At 50.0% G+C, this 15,445-nt stretch overlaps 1 protein-coding gene across 7 annotated transcripts in view; it reads left to right on the forward strand.

Annotated features, from left to right (window-relative positions):
- Positions 1-14,018: 14,018 nt before the first annotated feature.
- Positions 14,019-15,445, forward strand: part of LRIG1 (leucine rich repeats and immunoglobulin like domains 1) — a 101,585-nt gene continuing 100,158 nt past the window's right edge. For all 7 annotated transcript variants that reach the window (XM_036331617.1, XM_036331621.1, XM_036331625.1 and 4 more), the window contains exon 1: positions 14,019-14,262. In XM_036331617.1, coding sequence (XP_036187510.1) covers positions 14,048-14,262 — 215 coding nt within the window. In that variant the 5' untranslated portion in view covers positions 14,019-14,047. The remainder of the gene's footprint in view (positions 14,263-15,445) is intronic.

The raw sequence follows: 15,445 nt of genomic DNA on the forward strand, positions 1-15,445 counted from the left end.
GTATCCAACTGGCAGCGCCAGGACGTGGCGTTTGCTGTTTAGGTTCTGAAGGAACAGCAGCGACCAGCACCGGCCAGCTCCCTGCCCTCTGGGACCTACATTCTAGCAGAGGGAGGCCCACAACATGCAGACAGGCTCGTGTACGAACAAGAACGTCCTCAGATAGTGACGGCGTTACTGAGTAAGCTGAGAAGGCGATGCGAGAGCGGGCAGGAGGCCGCGGCCTCTGGGCTGGAGGAGTCAGGGACACCCCGAGAAGCAGAGCCCTGCGAGGCTTAGGAAAGTGTGCCGAGAGGATGAAGAGGGTAGCATCCCAGTCCTCGCCACCCCACCCGACGCCAGCTAAGAATGGGTCTTCCGTTTTTAAATGGCTGAAAGCAAATCTAGGTGGAACATATTTTGTGTTTCACAAATAAAAACAATGTGAAACTCTAATGTCAGGGTCCGCCAGGGCTCACTGCACAGAAGCCACGAGCGCTCGCCTCCCACTGTCTGCAGCGCTTTCTGGCTGCAGCCACAGAGCAGTAGTTGCAATGGAGACCTCATGGTGCCAAAAGCCTGGCTTTTCCCACCCAGCCTGTTAGGAGAAAGTTCGAGGACCCTGGTCTAGGAGAAGAGCATTCAGACAGAGGGACATGTTAGGTCTCAGTGTGAAGACCCGTAGGACAGAAGGGAGCTGAAATAAGGGCACAAAGATGACATCGGAAAGCTAAGCAGAGACCAGAAGCTAAGCAGGACGCAGGACATTTTTGTCATCTACTCACAGGCTACCATATGCTATGGGTGATTTGCTTTTGTCTATTCTCTACCCCAAACAGTTCAAGTTACTAAAAGCAGGGCCAATGTTTTCTCGTTGTAATGGACAAAATTATACCTCATCCGCCTTGACCTGCTTGGCCTGGGAGCTCACGAAGCTTCCTTTTGCCTCCCTTTTGCTCAGAGCAGTGATTTACCAACTAGAACAGATGATCAGAATCCTAGCTCTGCTACTTACTGTGTGACCTTGAGCAGTTTACCTAACGTCTCTGTGCTGCTGTTTCCTCATTTGTAAAGTGGGGCTACTGGTACCCAACTTAGGGATTTCTGTGAAGATTAAGTGAAATAATGCATTTAAACCCTAGTAAGTGCTGCCATTATCTGCTGCTACTATTATTGAGTACAAATGTTACTTGGCAAATGTGGACACCTGGCCCCACCCCAGAGGGCCAGATTCAGAGTCTAGGGTGGCGCACAGGAGTCTGAGCCACATAGAGAAATACTGCTCCAGGAAGGCAGTGTGGGGCCACCTGGCCTGGCCACTGTGACCTGGCCTAAGGCATCAATAAACTGTAACCATGTATCTTCAAATAGCTAGAGCAGGGGTCCTCAAACCTTTTAAACAGGGGCCAGTTCACTGCCCCTCAGACCATTGGAGGGCCGGACTATCGTTTAAAAAAAAACTATGAACAAATTCCTATGCACACGGCACGTATCTTATTTAGAAGTAAAAAAGCAAAACTGGAACAAATACAATATTTGTATTTGCATGTGGCCCGCGGGCCGTAGTTTGAGGACCCCTGAGCTAGAGAGTCTGGGGGTGGGACTTTTTGATTTCTTAATGCAAGCCACCCCGAGGTTGAACAAAGAAATTGAGGTGAAGCCCTGGCTACGTGGTTGTCCTGTGCACCAAAGGTTTCGGGTTTGATTCCCTGTCAGGGCACACCCCTTTTCGGGTTTGGCCCCCAGTTGGGGTACATGCAAGAGGCAACCAATCATGTTTCTCTCTCACATCGATGTTCCTCTCTCTCTCTCTCTCTCTCTCTCTCTCTCTCTCTCTCTCTCTCCCTCTCTCAAATCAATAAAAACATATCCTTGGGGGAGGATAAAAAACAAACAAGCAAACAAAAGAAATTGAGGTCGAGGTAAGGATGGGGATGGGTAGGACTCCTCTAGAATACCTTTCAGTCCTCTCCCATTGTAGGCAGGGCCCTCTGCAGATGAAGCTGTGTATAGAAAAAAGTTACCTTCTTACTACCCTGTGAATCCAGGAATCGGTGTGTTTATTTCCACGCTTATCCGGTGGATTGCTGCTCGAGTCCTTGTATTGCACTTCATTGGGGAGATATTCCGGAGGGAGGCAGGACTTCTTCCTCCTTTCCTCCTCTTCTCCCATCAGTCAGAGCCACAGGGACCGGGAAGGTGAGTGAGTGAGGCAATAGAGAGTGGTGGGGACTGTGGTGAACCAGAGAGCACATGCTGCACCTGAGAGCTAGCCGTTCCTCCTCTCCAGCCAGTTGTGGCGCACAGGAATGCAGAAGGAGAATGACCAGGTATTCCTATTTTTCAAAAGAAGCCAGATATCCAAATTTTTATGTAATATAATCCCATTAATAAATGTTGGCAAGTAATTCCATTTTATTTTAACCCTATTTGAGCCAAACAAAACACATCTGCTGGCTGGATCCAGTCTGTGGGTGGGCCTCCAGTTTGCAAACTCTGATCGAGGCTGAATATTTCAAGCTTTGGGATGTGTACCCTCTACTCCCACCCGGCCCTGTGGCCTGGTGGATGGACAGGGTCTACCCTAAGGCAGTAGTTCTCAACTTTAGCTACACACTAAACCCCCTCGGGGGGAGAGAGTATAAACTGGACGCGCAGCTCCATATCAGAGCTTCTGAATTAACTGGTCCAGGTGAGCCCCCAGGGGATAAGCAGCCCGAGTTGAGGTCCATTGTGCAAGGTCACGACCAGATAGGTGTGTTTGGAGCCAGACAGGTCTTGGGGAGAGGATGCCGTGGCGTCTGACAAACAAGGCCTGAGGAGAACGGCTCTCGAGGTGTTACCTTTCTGTGCTTTCTCCTGATCATTGGGGAACAGTCAGGTAAACAGTTTGACATTATTGACAGTTTCCTTTTCCAGTTTCCATCAGACACCCCCAGGCCATCGCTAAGCATTCACAGCCAAGTGTGGCTTTATGCAGTGGTGGTGATGGTGATCGTGGTCATAGTTTGGTGGGGGAATGAGGGACAAGGTAACGGCTCCTCCTGCGCAAGCAGAAAAACTGTAGCCGCTGACTGGGTGGAATCTGGACCCCGGGACCCACAGCAGCCCGGCCGCAGGGTCTGCGCAGAAGCTGGCAGGCAGCCTCAGTGGCAGGTACTGCTCCAGGGGAGCATGGCTGAGGGCGGGGCGGGGCTTGATGCTGGGTGATGAATTCTTTTATCATCTTTAATACTTACCCCAGAGCTTGGCCTATGGTGGGCTATAGATTCGTGATGATGGAAGAGGGAAGGAGGGAGGGAGGGAGGGAGAGAGAGAGAGAGAGAGAGAGAGAGAGAGAGAGAGAGAGAGAGAAGAGAGAAACACGAGAACCAATGGTTGTCATTACGGCCTTTCTGCCTTTTGAGACCAATTCTTACTCTTCTGGCTCCTTCCGGTGAGCAAATGGTGGGGTCTGTATCGGAACTGGACCTGGGTCGCTAACCTTTCTTTTCATCAGCTGCTGGGCTCTCCAGCAAGTTCTGGCATTACCTTTGTCCAAGGCTTCACTCACATATGTTAACTGGCCCTTAGCACACAGGAGGGCAGAGAGTTTCCATAGTGTGTGAGGGCTTTTGAGGCAGGAACCAGATTCCTACTTTTTCTGTACTCATGACCCTCTCTTTGAAGTCAACAGCAGCCCACTCCGGGAGGCTAGAGAAACGACGACCTGGTCTAAGGGAGCTGCCAGCACAACGTATTAAAGTGCTGAAGTTACATTAAGTCATCAAGAAAATACACGTTGGCCGGAAGAAACTGCTGCGGGCCCATCTGAAGGGGGTCCCATAGTCAAAGAAAAGAAGAAAACATATCTTAAAAATTCAAGTAATGTATTCAGTGGCCTCGGAGGGAATAAAGACCCATTGTCTTTCACATGTGTAAAATGTGAATTGTCAATTAATGATGCGATTGGCAAATTGCTCTACAATTAAAAACATAGAAATGTTGTCTGAGGCAATTAGAATAACTGTCATATGTTAATTAAGGGTTGATGGATTTTGCAGGCTGCCAGCAATTACCTTTTGAGTCTGAGCTTTTCTGAACAGAATCCAAACCCATAAAGACATTGATATAATAAGAACTGTCTTCCTTGCTGGTGCGCCTGGCGTATTTTTAGTGTCTTTTAAGGCGTGTAATTATTTTTAATTAGGTCTCCAGGAGACATTTTCTTTATACATGTTTTACTAGCTCATCATTAAAGAACCTAGAACCGTTCTGAGAGGAGACGGAAATGGCAGGAGCACAGACTTGGGAGTCAGGCAAACCTCGGTTTAGGTGTTACCAGTTGGGTGCTTTGGGCAAATTGCTGAGCCTTTCTGGACCTTGCAAGGAAGATTATATGAGATGATACTTGTATATTGCTAAGTATTGTGTACGATGCATAGCAGATGCTCAGTAAAAATAGTTATGATTTTTCTAGAAATAGCGGGGACGTTCTCTCAAGCTGGGATATCCTCTCAACTATTTCATTATAGCCACATGGGTAGTAATGGATGTTAAATCCTTGCAGTTACTACTCTTGTCCCGAGGACTGTCATAGGTGGCCACCCAGCTTATGCTTTGGGCAGCTTCTAGGTGACCTATTGGCCTTGGGGTCAGTGTGAGTGGTGCCCCCTGGGGTTGTGCGTGGTATAACCTTCATAACCACACGGAGCTGCTCTGCCTGCAACCAGGATCCGAAATGTCAGTCCTTTTTCATCTTTGTCCTCAGATGAGCATGTCCTATTTTTGTTCATTTTAGCTTCTCCTAGCTGGGCTTTTTCATCAGTATCGATTAGGGGTTAGCAGATTTCTACCTGCAGATAGAATCTGGCCTGTAGCCTGTTTTTGCAAATCAGGTTTTATTGGAATGCAGTTATACCCGTTCACTTGCTATCGTCTACGGCTCCTTTTGCAGCTACTGTGACAGAGCAGAGTGGTTGCAACAAAGACTGTATGGTCCCAAAAGCTGAAAGTATTTACTACCTGGTCCTTTACTAAGAAAGTTTGTTGAACCCTAGTATTGACGACTGTCTAGCCAAATATCGGTTTTCCTTAATTCTAGGGAAGGTTAATGGCTGATGCCGTTTTTTGTTTTGTTTTTCCCTCACACCTCTCATATCACTGGGCCAGGAGATGGGGTAGATGTTTTTCCTGATTCTCATTGCCAATTCCAGACTATTCTCCCTCCTTCCTCTGCCAAATCCTGTTTCCCAACTTACAAGCTTGTGACCTTGGCCAGGTTACCTATACTTTCCAAGTCTCAGTGGTGTGTGTGTGTGTGTGTGTGTGTGTGTGTGTGTGTGTGTGTTTATTTAAGTATAAATGGGAATGCCTACTACATGGGCTTGTTGTAAAGGAAAAAATGAATTAATGTTAGAGAAATCCTGAAATCATAGTTGCAAACTCAATGCCTGCCAGGGTGGGCAGGCAGGAAATATAAATTAAGACAGTTAACAGATGCCTACCTCCTAAAAGTAGGTCAAGTTCAATTTTTGAAACTAAACACACCAGGCCAAATGAATCCCCCCTGAAGGCCAAGTTTGACCCACCATTTTACCGAGAGGGTGGCTGAAACATGGTAGGTATTTGGTTAATATTAGATTTCTTTGGAAGCCCACCACACTCAGTCCGTCAGTCAGTGACTCCTGCTGTCACGCCTCTGACGTTCACTCAACACATCTGTCCTGAGCCCTCCATCCAGGCGCTGTGTGAGACAGAGGGGTGGGCCCTGCCCCCAGGCTCTGTTTTACAAAACAGGCAGACAAACTATGGAATTAACTGCAAACTGAAATATGTTATGAAGGCAAACAAAGGAATGAAGGTTTTTTTGTTTGTTTGTTTGTTTGTTTTTAGTGGCCAAGGAGCTGGGAATTCACTCTAGTAAAGAGAAGGTCTGTGAGAGTGATGGTTAAGAGCTGGTTCTGGAGCCTAGTTTCCTGGCTGTGTGACCTACCTCCCAGGGCTACTGAGAGGATAGCAGAGTTAATGCATTAAAGCATCGAGTCATTCCCAGCACGGGCCAGTGCTCTGGAGGTGAGCAGTATGGCAGGCAAGGGCTCTGCATGTGAATTTGGTAACTAGAGTTCCAATGGAGGTGACCAACTTTTCCCGATTTGCCCAGAACTTCTCCTAGATTGGTTGCTGGACGTCCTGTGACCTGGGAAATGTGTCGGCTCTGGGAAAATCTCGATGGGTAGTCACCCCAGTGCTACTTCCAGCTGTTAAGCAGCTGTGTGACTTTGAGGCCTCCTTATTCCTTCTCGGGATCTGTAAACTGAGGGTGGCTCTGAAACAGGTGCTGTGAACACGTGCTGGGCCTCGCCCCAGGGTTTCTGGCCCAGCAGGCCTGGGGTGGGGCTGACCACTGCACTAGAGGAGCACGAAGGTCCATTTGTCGTCTAATAGTCTGTGACTTTAGTCTGCTTCCTATGAGCTGCTTTGGTCCTTATAGAAAAATGGGATATATATAGTCACATATTCAATCATGGGTCCATTTGATACTATTTATTGAACACCTGCTATTTGCCAGGTACTCTTCTAGATGCCCGGAAGCCTGCAGTCAACAAAAGCATGAGACTGCAAACTCCCTGAGTGCTGGGACAAAGCTGACTGGGCTCTGTACCCTCCCACACCCCTCCCCATTGTCATGCATAGTGGAGGAGCTGAGAAGAGTGCAAGCTAAGGCCTAGGGAAGCAGTGAGCTGTGCTTGCAGCCCTTACACCCAGAGGACTACTGGGTAGGTGGGTGAGTCAGTCTGTGCCCAAGAGATACAACACCTACCACCCTCACCCCCTTCCAAAGGCACGCACCCAAACTCCATATCTCAATGTCCGTTTTCGGGCTGGGATTCCACTTTTTGATATTCGTCCATTTGTCTCTTGTGAAAAATAATGTGAACAACCCGAGCCCTACCCGACCATTTCAGGAAGAATACAATAGGACTTCAATTATTTCATTCTTTCAGCTATTCGTTTCCTGCCAGCTACATGGGAGAACCCACCTTGTATAACTAAGAAGACTCTCTGCACATCTCAGACCTATGCCCTCGGGAGGAGAGGGGCCGCTCATTTTCTCGGTCTGCAGAAGAACCAGAATATCTGTAACACAGGAGGTTTTGTTCAAAAAACCACACGGCCAGTTGGCATGTGGCATTCAATCAAGGGTCCTGACAAGCATGCCAGGAAGGTCAACTGATAACATTAGTTTTGACATTCCTAATGACAGGTTTATTTGATTAGACTTTATTCCCCCTCCCATATCTACTCATGTCCACTTAACCACACTTATCTCAGTTATCCATGGCTGTATAACAGATCACCCCCAAAATTTAGTGGCTTAAAACAAGGTTCGTTTTTACTGGTCACCATTTTGTGGGTAAGGAATTTGGGCAAGGCTCAGTGGGGACGGCTTATCTGCTCGTGTGGCACTGGCAGTTGCATTTAGCTGGTGGCTGAGCTGGGCCGACAGGTCCCAAATGGCTTCAGTCTCGTGTTTGGGGTTATGGTGCTGGCTGTTGGCTGAGCTGCCCAGCTTCCTTCCACACAGCCTCCCTCTATCCTCATGGTCTTTTATCCTCCGGGGCCTTCAAGTCTAGGAGACCCCGGACTTCTTTACATGCAGCTCAGGAAGGAAGAGAGTGAGAGTTGAAGCTTCCAGGCTCAGAACTGGCACAGTGTCACTTCCACCACATTCTATTGTTCAAAGCAAGTCACAGGCCATGCCTGATTCAAGGAGGGAGGGGACAGACATATAGAGAGGAATTAGTGGTGGCCACCTTTGCAGGCAATTCACCTACATACTTGCCTTCTCTGGATCTTTGTCAATGCACTTCCCATAAGAAAGAATCGTGTTGTTTTAGGTGGATCTGTAGGCAAGGCAAAGATTTTTCCTTGATTTATAGCACCTAAGTCCAAGAGTGTCCGAACTCACAGGGAAATATGGACAGTCAAATGATTACCTAAAGCTTATGGATAAGAATTACAATGGAGAGCACATAATGTATCTCTATATGTTTATGATAAATTTGAAAAGTGTCAAAAACCCAACTGTTCTTTTGGGAACAAATACGACAGGCAACAAGTCCCCAAATGCTTTTCTTATTAGTCTGAATGCATCTCAAAGAAAAAGTTCAACAGCAAGAGAGGATTTTACCAAAATCTCATGGGCAGTAGATGTTCTGGATGCTCTTCAGTTAAGGGGCAATAATGCCAACCACATGTTTGCTTATATTTTTGAAATTATTATACTAAGAGCTTGTGAAAATATGGAAAATGTAAACACAGTTGCAAGCACATAAAAATACACAGAGCGCAGAGTATGACCTCTCCTCCTGGCAGTGACGGGGGGGACAGTCACAGGAGGGGTGTTCACGGGGCACATAGGGTGGCACATAGGGTGACACGGTGCTTCTTAATATCTCACTCCGCAGGCAAATCACCCATGAGCCTTAACAAGGGCAGATCCCAATCCAGTGGGGGGCGGGGGTGGGGGCTGAGAATCACATTTCTGACAACCTTCAGGTGATGTTGATGCTGCAGGTGCACAGATTTGAAGAGGAAGCTTGTATAAGATGGGGGAGGGGTGCTTGAGAGTCTCCTTCCTGGGGGAGCGGCCAGAGCTCGGGCAGCAAATGTTGCCTCTGTGCCTACCACGTGCCTAAGACTGTGCTAAACAACAGGAATATCAAGATAGGCTGAGGCTCAGACTCTCAACAAGTCTAGAAGGAGAGAGCAACACAAAAATAATTCAATTAGAGTGATAAGAGCGTTTCGGGTTATTGTGATTGTGGTGGCTTAACACAGTCTTTGGGTTCCTGACTCAATGCCTAACGAGGATGTGGCTTGAGTAAGTAGACTGACCAGAGTCTCAGTAACTCCACCTTAGAGGGTGAACTTATGGTGCCTATCTCATAGAATCCTTATGCGACTTCAGTGAGATTAAGCCATACTGTGAAATAATGCCTAGCACCTAGTTACTAGGTCCTAGTAAGTGCTCAGTAATTATGAACCATTATTATTACACAAATGCTGCTGTGCACGGTGGAGGGAAAGGCTCACATATTTACCTTAAATCAAGAAGGGAATTCTGGGAAGCTATTCGCAAATAGGGAAAAGGAAATAAATTATGTCCATTCTCACATTATCCTTGAGAAACAAGCATCATGACACATCTCCTAAGACGTGTGCTGAACAGAAAGCGTGTGACAGGGTTGAGATGGAACTTTGATGTAAGGTTGCATTTATTCTTGACCCTGTGTAATCTTGACACAATCACTTAACCTCAGCTTTTTCACCTATAAAGTGGGGATGATGACAATGGTCGTAGGCACGTGCTGCTCCAAGTGACAGTGGCAAAGGCAGCAGATTGGGGGTGAGAGGTGCAGTCACTGGAGCAAAGTGGCTGCCTCTCCCACGGACAATCACTCCAGAATCTCAGAAATTTTAAATGCTGAGAGAATAAAGAAACATTTAAAATGCTTCTTTATGCTTTTAGTGAAGCAGTTAAAATGGCAAATTCACACGGCAAGAACTAGTGTGCAGGTCCTCGGCTGTGGTAGAAGGTGGACCCTGGTGAGTGTTGGCCGCTGGTTGGTGATGCCGGGAAGCAGAGGCCAGGGCTGCAGGCACCAGCCCGTCTTGCTGCAGAAATGCAGCAGCTACACTTGGCATTGTTGGGCATTAGCCATATTCCAGTAGCCAGAGATTGCACAACAAGACACACCTCTTCCCACATCCACCAAAGAAAAATCTTGGAATGGGGAACAGAGAAATCTCAAAACGATCTCTTATGTTCCATCCATGGACTCATTAGCTCCCCCTTACCTCCCTCACCAATCCATCTCTTTGACAAGATTGTGCAAGGAAGGAGTTAATGAGTACACAGCTTTATTTTCCTTGGACAAGAGATACAAAACAGGCTTAAGGCAGGGCTGTCATCACCCAGCAAGTCTCCAGGGGTTTTACAGGTAATTATTAACTCTTTGTGGCATTCCTTGGGGGGCGGGGGTGCTCTATGCTGCCAGCACCTACTAAGATGTTCCATCTAGAGTATGTATGTGAGCTCTAAAATGTTCAGTGTTCAAACTCACTAACACCTGAAAAGAAGCCGTAGAAGTGTGTCCCCTGAATAGTTTGTAAAGCCCCTTGCATCTGAGGTCACAGTGGATCCTCCCTTAACTATCTTAGCGCTCAGGTCAGAAGCACCACTCTCTTTGCTTCCGTTTGAGAAAACTGAGGCTTAAAGAAGGGAGATGAGTGGGCCGAGGTTCCCCGAGTAGTAAGACCTGGCTAGACCCTGGGCCTTCCGAACGCTGCCTGGTGCTCTTCCAATGCACCGAACACAATGTAGACCTCTGTCCGTGAGCAAGCCCCCAGTCCCGCGTTCTGTGACCAGCAGCAGTCGCCTCCGGGAACTGGAACAAACCGCCACAATTCAGTCCCCTGGAATTCGTGTTTAAAAAAAAAATACCTGTGATCAACCTGCTTTCTTGTTATTTTGTCATTTGCTTCTCTTCCCACTTGGTGATTTGAGGCTATTTAAATGCTGGCTTCCTCTCTTGCATTGGTTTTAAGATGGTTAACTGCTAGGGCTTCTGTATTTAAGACAGACCTGCAGTCACGCTCATTAGGGATTTAATTTGATGCTGGCCCTGGAGTTTGGTCTCTGGTAGGTTAAACACATTGGAAAACTTAAAGCCCCTGGACAACCCCTTTAGGGAATAAGTATTCAAAATTATGAAAAGGTCAGTGAAGGAACATGAGGCCTGGAGTGCCCAAATCAACTGTTGCTGTGCGCTGATGAGACCCAGGCTCCTCTGTAAGCAGGGACACAGACGTCCTAGTGGCCGCTGTTGTTCAGGTGTCTCTGATCCTAGGTGGCTGCTACAGATGAATTCTCCCCTGAGCTTGGCATCGCTGCGCGAAGCCCACACTCCTTTCCATCACAAGCAGGTTGCTAGTATGCGGGCAAACTTCCATCGTGGTACGGGGAGCAGACATGAGGTCATGGATGGAGGAACTGCCAAGGCTCAGGCGCCCAAGGCCCCCGAGAGCTCCTCGGTTTTGGAATCCTCTTCTCTGGCTTCATGGGAACCAGACCACAGGGGATGCTTGAGGTTGTGGGCACACTCTTACCTTGCAGATCCTCAAGGCCTGTCCTCCAGCACTCTCGCATCCCTAAAAAGCATCGTACGGGTACACCCAAAGCATTTGGAAAACATTTGACAATAGATATCCATTTTACAGTACTAATAGTGGAACAAACCTGAAAGAGATTTAAGTCAGCAGCTCAAGTTCCAATGAGTTAAATTTCTTTTTGCTGCATATGCTGTTTCATTGGGGGGAGGGGCGAAGAGAATGGCAGTTTTGTTTAAGGAGAAGTTTATGGCTATTTGGCATTAAACTACTGTTTGTTGTTCTTTGGCCTGGGAACATTTAAGAAACACTGATATAGAGGACTTCATAAATTTGGAATCCTTTAAATTGCATTCCTCTGCTTATTATTTTTCCAAAAGGCATTATGACAAAGAGATATGCTTCTTGTCCAGTTGGAAGGTTTACGTTTATGTGGATCACAAGTGAAACATCAAAGCTGCTTACAGCCCTGGCAGACTGGGTCAGGTGCAGCATTCTTCAGATAATGCTTTTTGGGAATCATGTTTGGATTTATTTACACACATATTTGAGCATTGCTTTGGGCATGAATGCTGAGATGATGTGAGAGAGGAGGAAGGAGAGAGAAGAGAGAGAGAGAGAGAGAGAGAGAGAGAGAGAGGAAGAAGGAGGAGGAGGAAGAGGAGGAAGGAGGGAGGGAGGGAAGGGAAGGGAAGAGAGAGGGAGGGGGTGGGGGAAAGCGAGAGATGATGCACCATTATCTGATAGCATAATGAATCAGAAGAAAGGGAAGGAGTAAAAAGAATGGGAGGAAGAATAAAAAGAAAACAGCAACCTCTTGACTATCAAGCCCAGACCCAGGTTTGGTTAAAGAAAAGTGGTGCTCTATGGCTGAGGGAAAGTCTGACATCTCAACTAAAGCACCCCGCTTGGAATGTGTCAAAAATGGAACAAAACGCTTTAAACATTTTCTGTTTTCTCTTCCTGAGAAACATCTCCTCCCCCTTTGTTTTCATAAAACAGAAGTCAGATTTTATTTGCGGGAACAAATGGTTTTCAGCAGACTCAACTTGTTTAATTTTCCTGATAGTGTGTGCAGTTATGGTAGAAATTTGCACACTCTTGGGAAGGGACATGAGACACCAGTAAACCAAAACGGCCAGAGGGGCAGTTATATATATTTCTGTGCTAATCCCCCCCCCCTCCCCCGTTTCACGGTGTATGCCTGTCCCCTCAGCAGGTGCCTGCCTTGCTGTTTCAATGCACTGTCATAGCATTTGGTTGCTATGCTCCAACCTTACTGTAAACCTCAAAGTTAGAACAAACGAACAAACGAGCAAACAAACAAAGTAACCCCAGAACTGCCCTACAACTGACTAGGGCTGCGTGGGTAGGGTGAGGTGGGGGTGGGGGTAGGGGTGGGGGGGCAGTACACATGCATTTTGGTAACCCAGGACATGGTGTTGGATTGAAGAGGTCAAGAACAAGTCAGGAGCAGAAAGGAGCTCCTGCTTTGCAAGGAGGAAGGCCGTCACCCCTAATGAAATAATGAAAGATGCTCCAATCAGTAGGACATTTGTAAAGTTTTAAATCTGTGCCGATGTTCTTAGAAGACACCAGGAAAACGGGTGCGGATTTGCTCTACAATACATCTAAATCAGTGGTTCTCAACCTTCTGGCCCTTTAAATACAGTTCTTCATGTTGTGACCCAACCATAAAATTATTTTAGTTGCTACTTCGTAACTGTAATGTTGCTACTGTTATGAATTGTAATGTAAATATCTGATATACAGGATGGTCTTAGGCGATCCCTATGAAAGGGTCCTTTGACCGCCAAAGGGGTCGTGACCCACAGGTTGAGAACCGCTGATTTTGGCCTTGTTTCCAGCCCCGGGAGGAGGAAAGAAATCTTGGGATCAGTAGGCTCCAAAGGGTGGTGGGGGTGGGGGTGGGGAGCGCGTTACGCTCTTAACCAATTTTCTCTTCTCCCCTAGACCCAGAGGGCACAGCTGGACTACTCTGCCCGCTTTCTCCTTCTGCACCCATGGTCGGCACGTCCCCTTTAAGATCCGGAGGGCGGCTCTCCCTTTCCCCGCCCAGTCCCCCCGCCCTTCACACCTCGGGTGGGAAAAGAAAGTGGGGCGGGGCGGCCCGAGGCGGGAGGGGCGGGACCGTGGCGAACGCTCCAATGGCCGCCCGGGCTGGCCGCCGGGGGCTCCGGCAGCCAATGAGCAGGAGGCGGGGCGTGGCGGGGCGCCGTGGCAAAGCACCCAACGTGGGCCGGCCCGAGGCCGCGGGGCGCGGAGTCCGGGTGTGAGGAGGCGAGCGGCCGGGGCGGGGCCTCGGGACCAGCGGGGCTGAGCCCGCGGGAGGCGAGCGGCGAGCGGCTGATTGTTCCGCGGGAGAGCGACGAGGCTCTCGCAGCGCAGCGCGGAGGAGTCGTGCGTTGCCCGGGACTGCGCGCTCCGTCCTGAGCCCGGGACAGCGGGGCGCACCGGCCCCCGGAGGAGAGCAGGGGCTGCTGCGCGTCCGGCCCGGGTCGCTGCGGACGCCGGAGCCTCGAGGAAGATGCCCGCGGGCGCAGAGCCCGGGCTGCGCGGCTGAGCGCCGTCCTCGCAGCGGCGGCGGCACTTGGCGTGCGCGGGAGCCGGGAGCCGGCCGGCAGCGCGGCGAGAGGACCGGAGCGTCCGCCGAGCGCCCCTGGCCCGGACCCGTGGGGTTCGCAGCGAGCACGGGCGCGTCGGCCCGGATGGGCGCGGGGTTCGCGGACCCCTCCGGGCGCTGCCGGGCAGCCCGGGCACCGGGGGCCCGCTGAGCACGGAGTCGCCGCGGAGAGAACTTGCGCCGGTGGCCATGCACCGTTGCGGAGCCTAGTGCCAGAGCAGAGCCGTCCCGACCTCGCAGCCCCGCGCCGGAGTCCGCGCTCCAGACAAGATGGCGCAGCGGGTCCGGGGAGCGCTCGGAGCCCCGCGCCGCCGGCCTCGCCTGCTCCCCTGGCTGCTGTTGCTGCTGCTCCGGCCGGAGCCCGCCAGGGCCGCAGGCCGGGCGCCCTGCCCCGCCGTCTGCACTTGCGCCGGGGACTCGCTGGACTGCGGCGGCCGCGGGCTGGCGGCGCTGCCCGGGGACCTGCCCGCCTGGACGCAGAGCCTGTGAGTGCCGCGCGCCGCGCTGCCCGCGTCCCGGGCGCTGTCACTGGGGCTGGGGCCGCGGGAGGCTTCTCCGGGGAGGCGGTGCGGGGTCTGTTGTGTGCGTGTGAAGTTGGGGGGCCTGGGAAACTTAGTGTGGGTTGCAGCGGGGAGATCGTGCTCCGGGCTCCGGAACGGAGAGGAGGGCGGGAGTGAGAAGTCTGCAAGGGAAGAGTGTGTGAGTGAAGGTATGGAGAGAGAAGAGGGTGCTTGTGGGGTCTGGGGGTGCGCGAGCGGGGTCGGGAGGGCCACCTGGGAGTTAGCGAGCGTGTCTCCTATCTGGAGGTGAGAATGTGAATGAGAGCCCGGAGGTGGGTGTTGCTGCGTGTGTGTGGGTGGAGAGTGGGAAACATCTGGAGGGGAGAGTGTGAGGAAGTCTGTCTTGGGTCTGTGGGTCTGTTTCTTTTTTCCACTCCTGTAACCCAACTCTGTGGTGTCTGAGCTCCTTGGCCTTCCAGTGGGTAATGAATGAAGGTGACTCCTGGCTCCAGTCTTGCAGTTACATTATTTATTAGTGACTTGGCTCACGCCAGGGCAGAAAGCAGCCTTCTCTGGGGGACCCCCAAGTCGGAGGACCTTGAGAGTTCCTGGAAATCTGACTGCTGGGAGTTTGCCCTTTTCTGCTTGGTTGGCATTTTAGGGGACTGTGTTCCAGACCCTTTCTGCCTGTTCCCTGGGGCCCCCCTTGGGCCCGATGATCCAGTGGCGGAGGCCCACCCTCTAGCATTTCTGCTTTATACATGGTGCCAGTTAGTTCTGGAGTAGTGCTACTTCAGGAGAGGGTGTCAGGGATTTGGTCGATTTAAGCAGTTTGTTTTACCCAAAAGAAGCTTTTTTTTTTTTTTTTCTTCTTCCCTGTGTTGTTAGGATTTTGGCCTATAGGACTTAGTGGGACACTCTTAAAGGAGATTTGGCAGGGAAAAAAAATAGACATGTAAGCATGGTAGAGTATAACTTTTTAAACTTTTAAACAGCCTGGCCCATGAGTCAAAATCCTGTTGAGTTATCAGTAACTAGCATCTCTATAGAACGGAGTGCCTTCCCGAAGAGCCGGGGAGCAGTCTGCTTTTCAGTGGAGTAACTGGAAATCTTCCCTAGAGCACAGGAGAGGCACAGTAGTAACCTCCGGCACGCGTTCATTCACGGT

The sequence above is a fragment of the Myotis myotis genome, unplaced genomic scaffold, assembly GCF_014108235.1.
Source record: "Myotis myotis isolate mMyoMyo1 unplaced genomic scaffold, mMyoMyo1.p scaffold_m19_p_13, whole genome shotgun sequence".
Lineage (NCBI taxonomy): Eukaryota > Metazoa > Chordata > Mammalia > Chiroptera > Vespertilionidae > Myotis > Myotis myotis.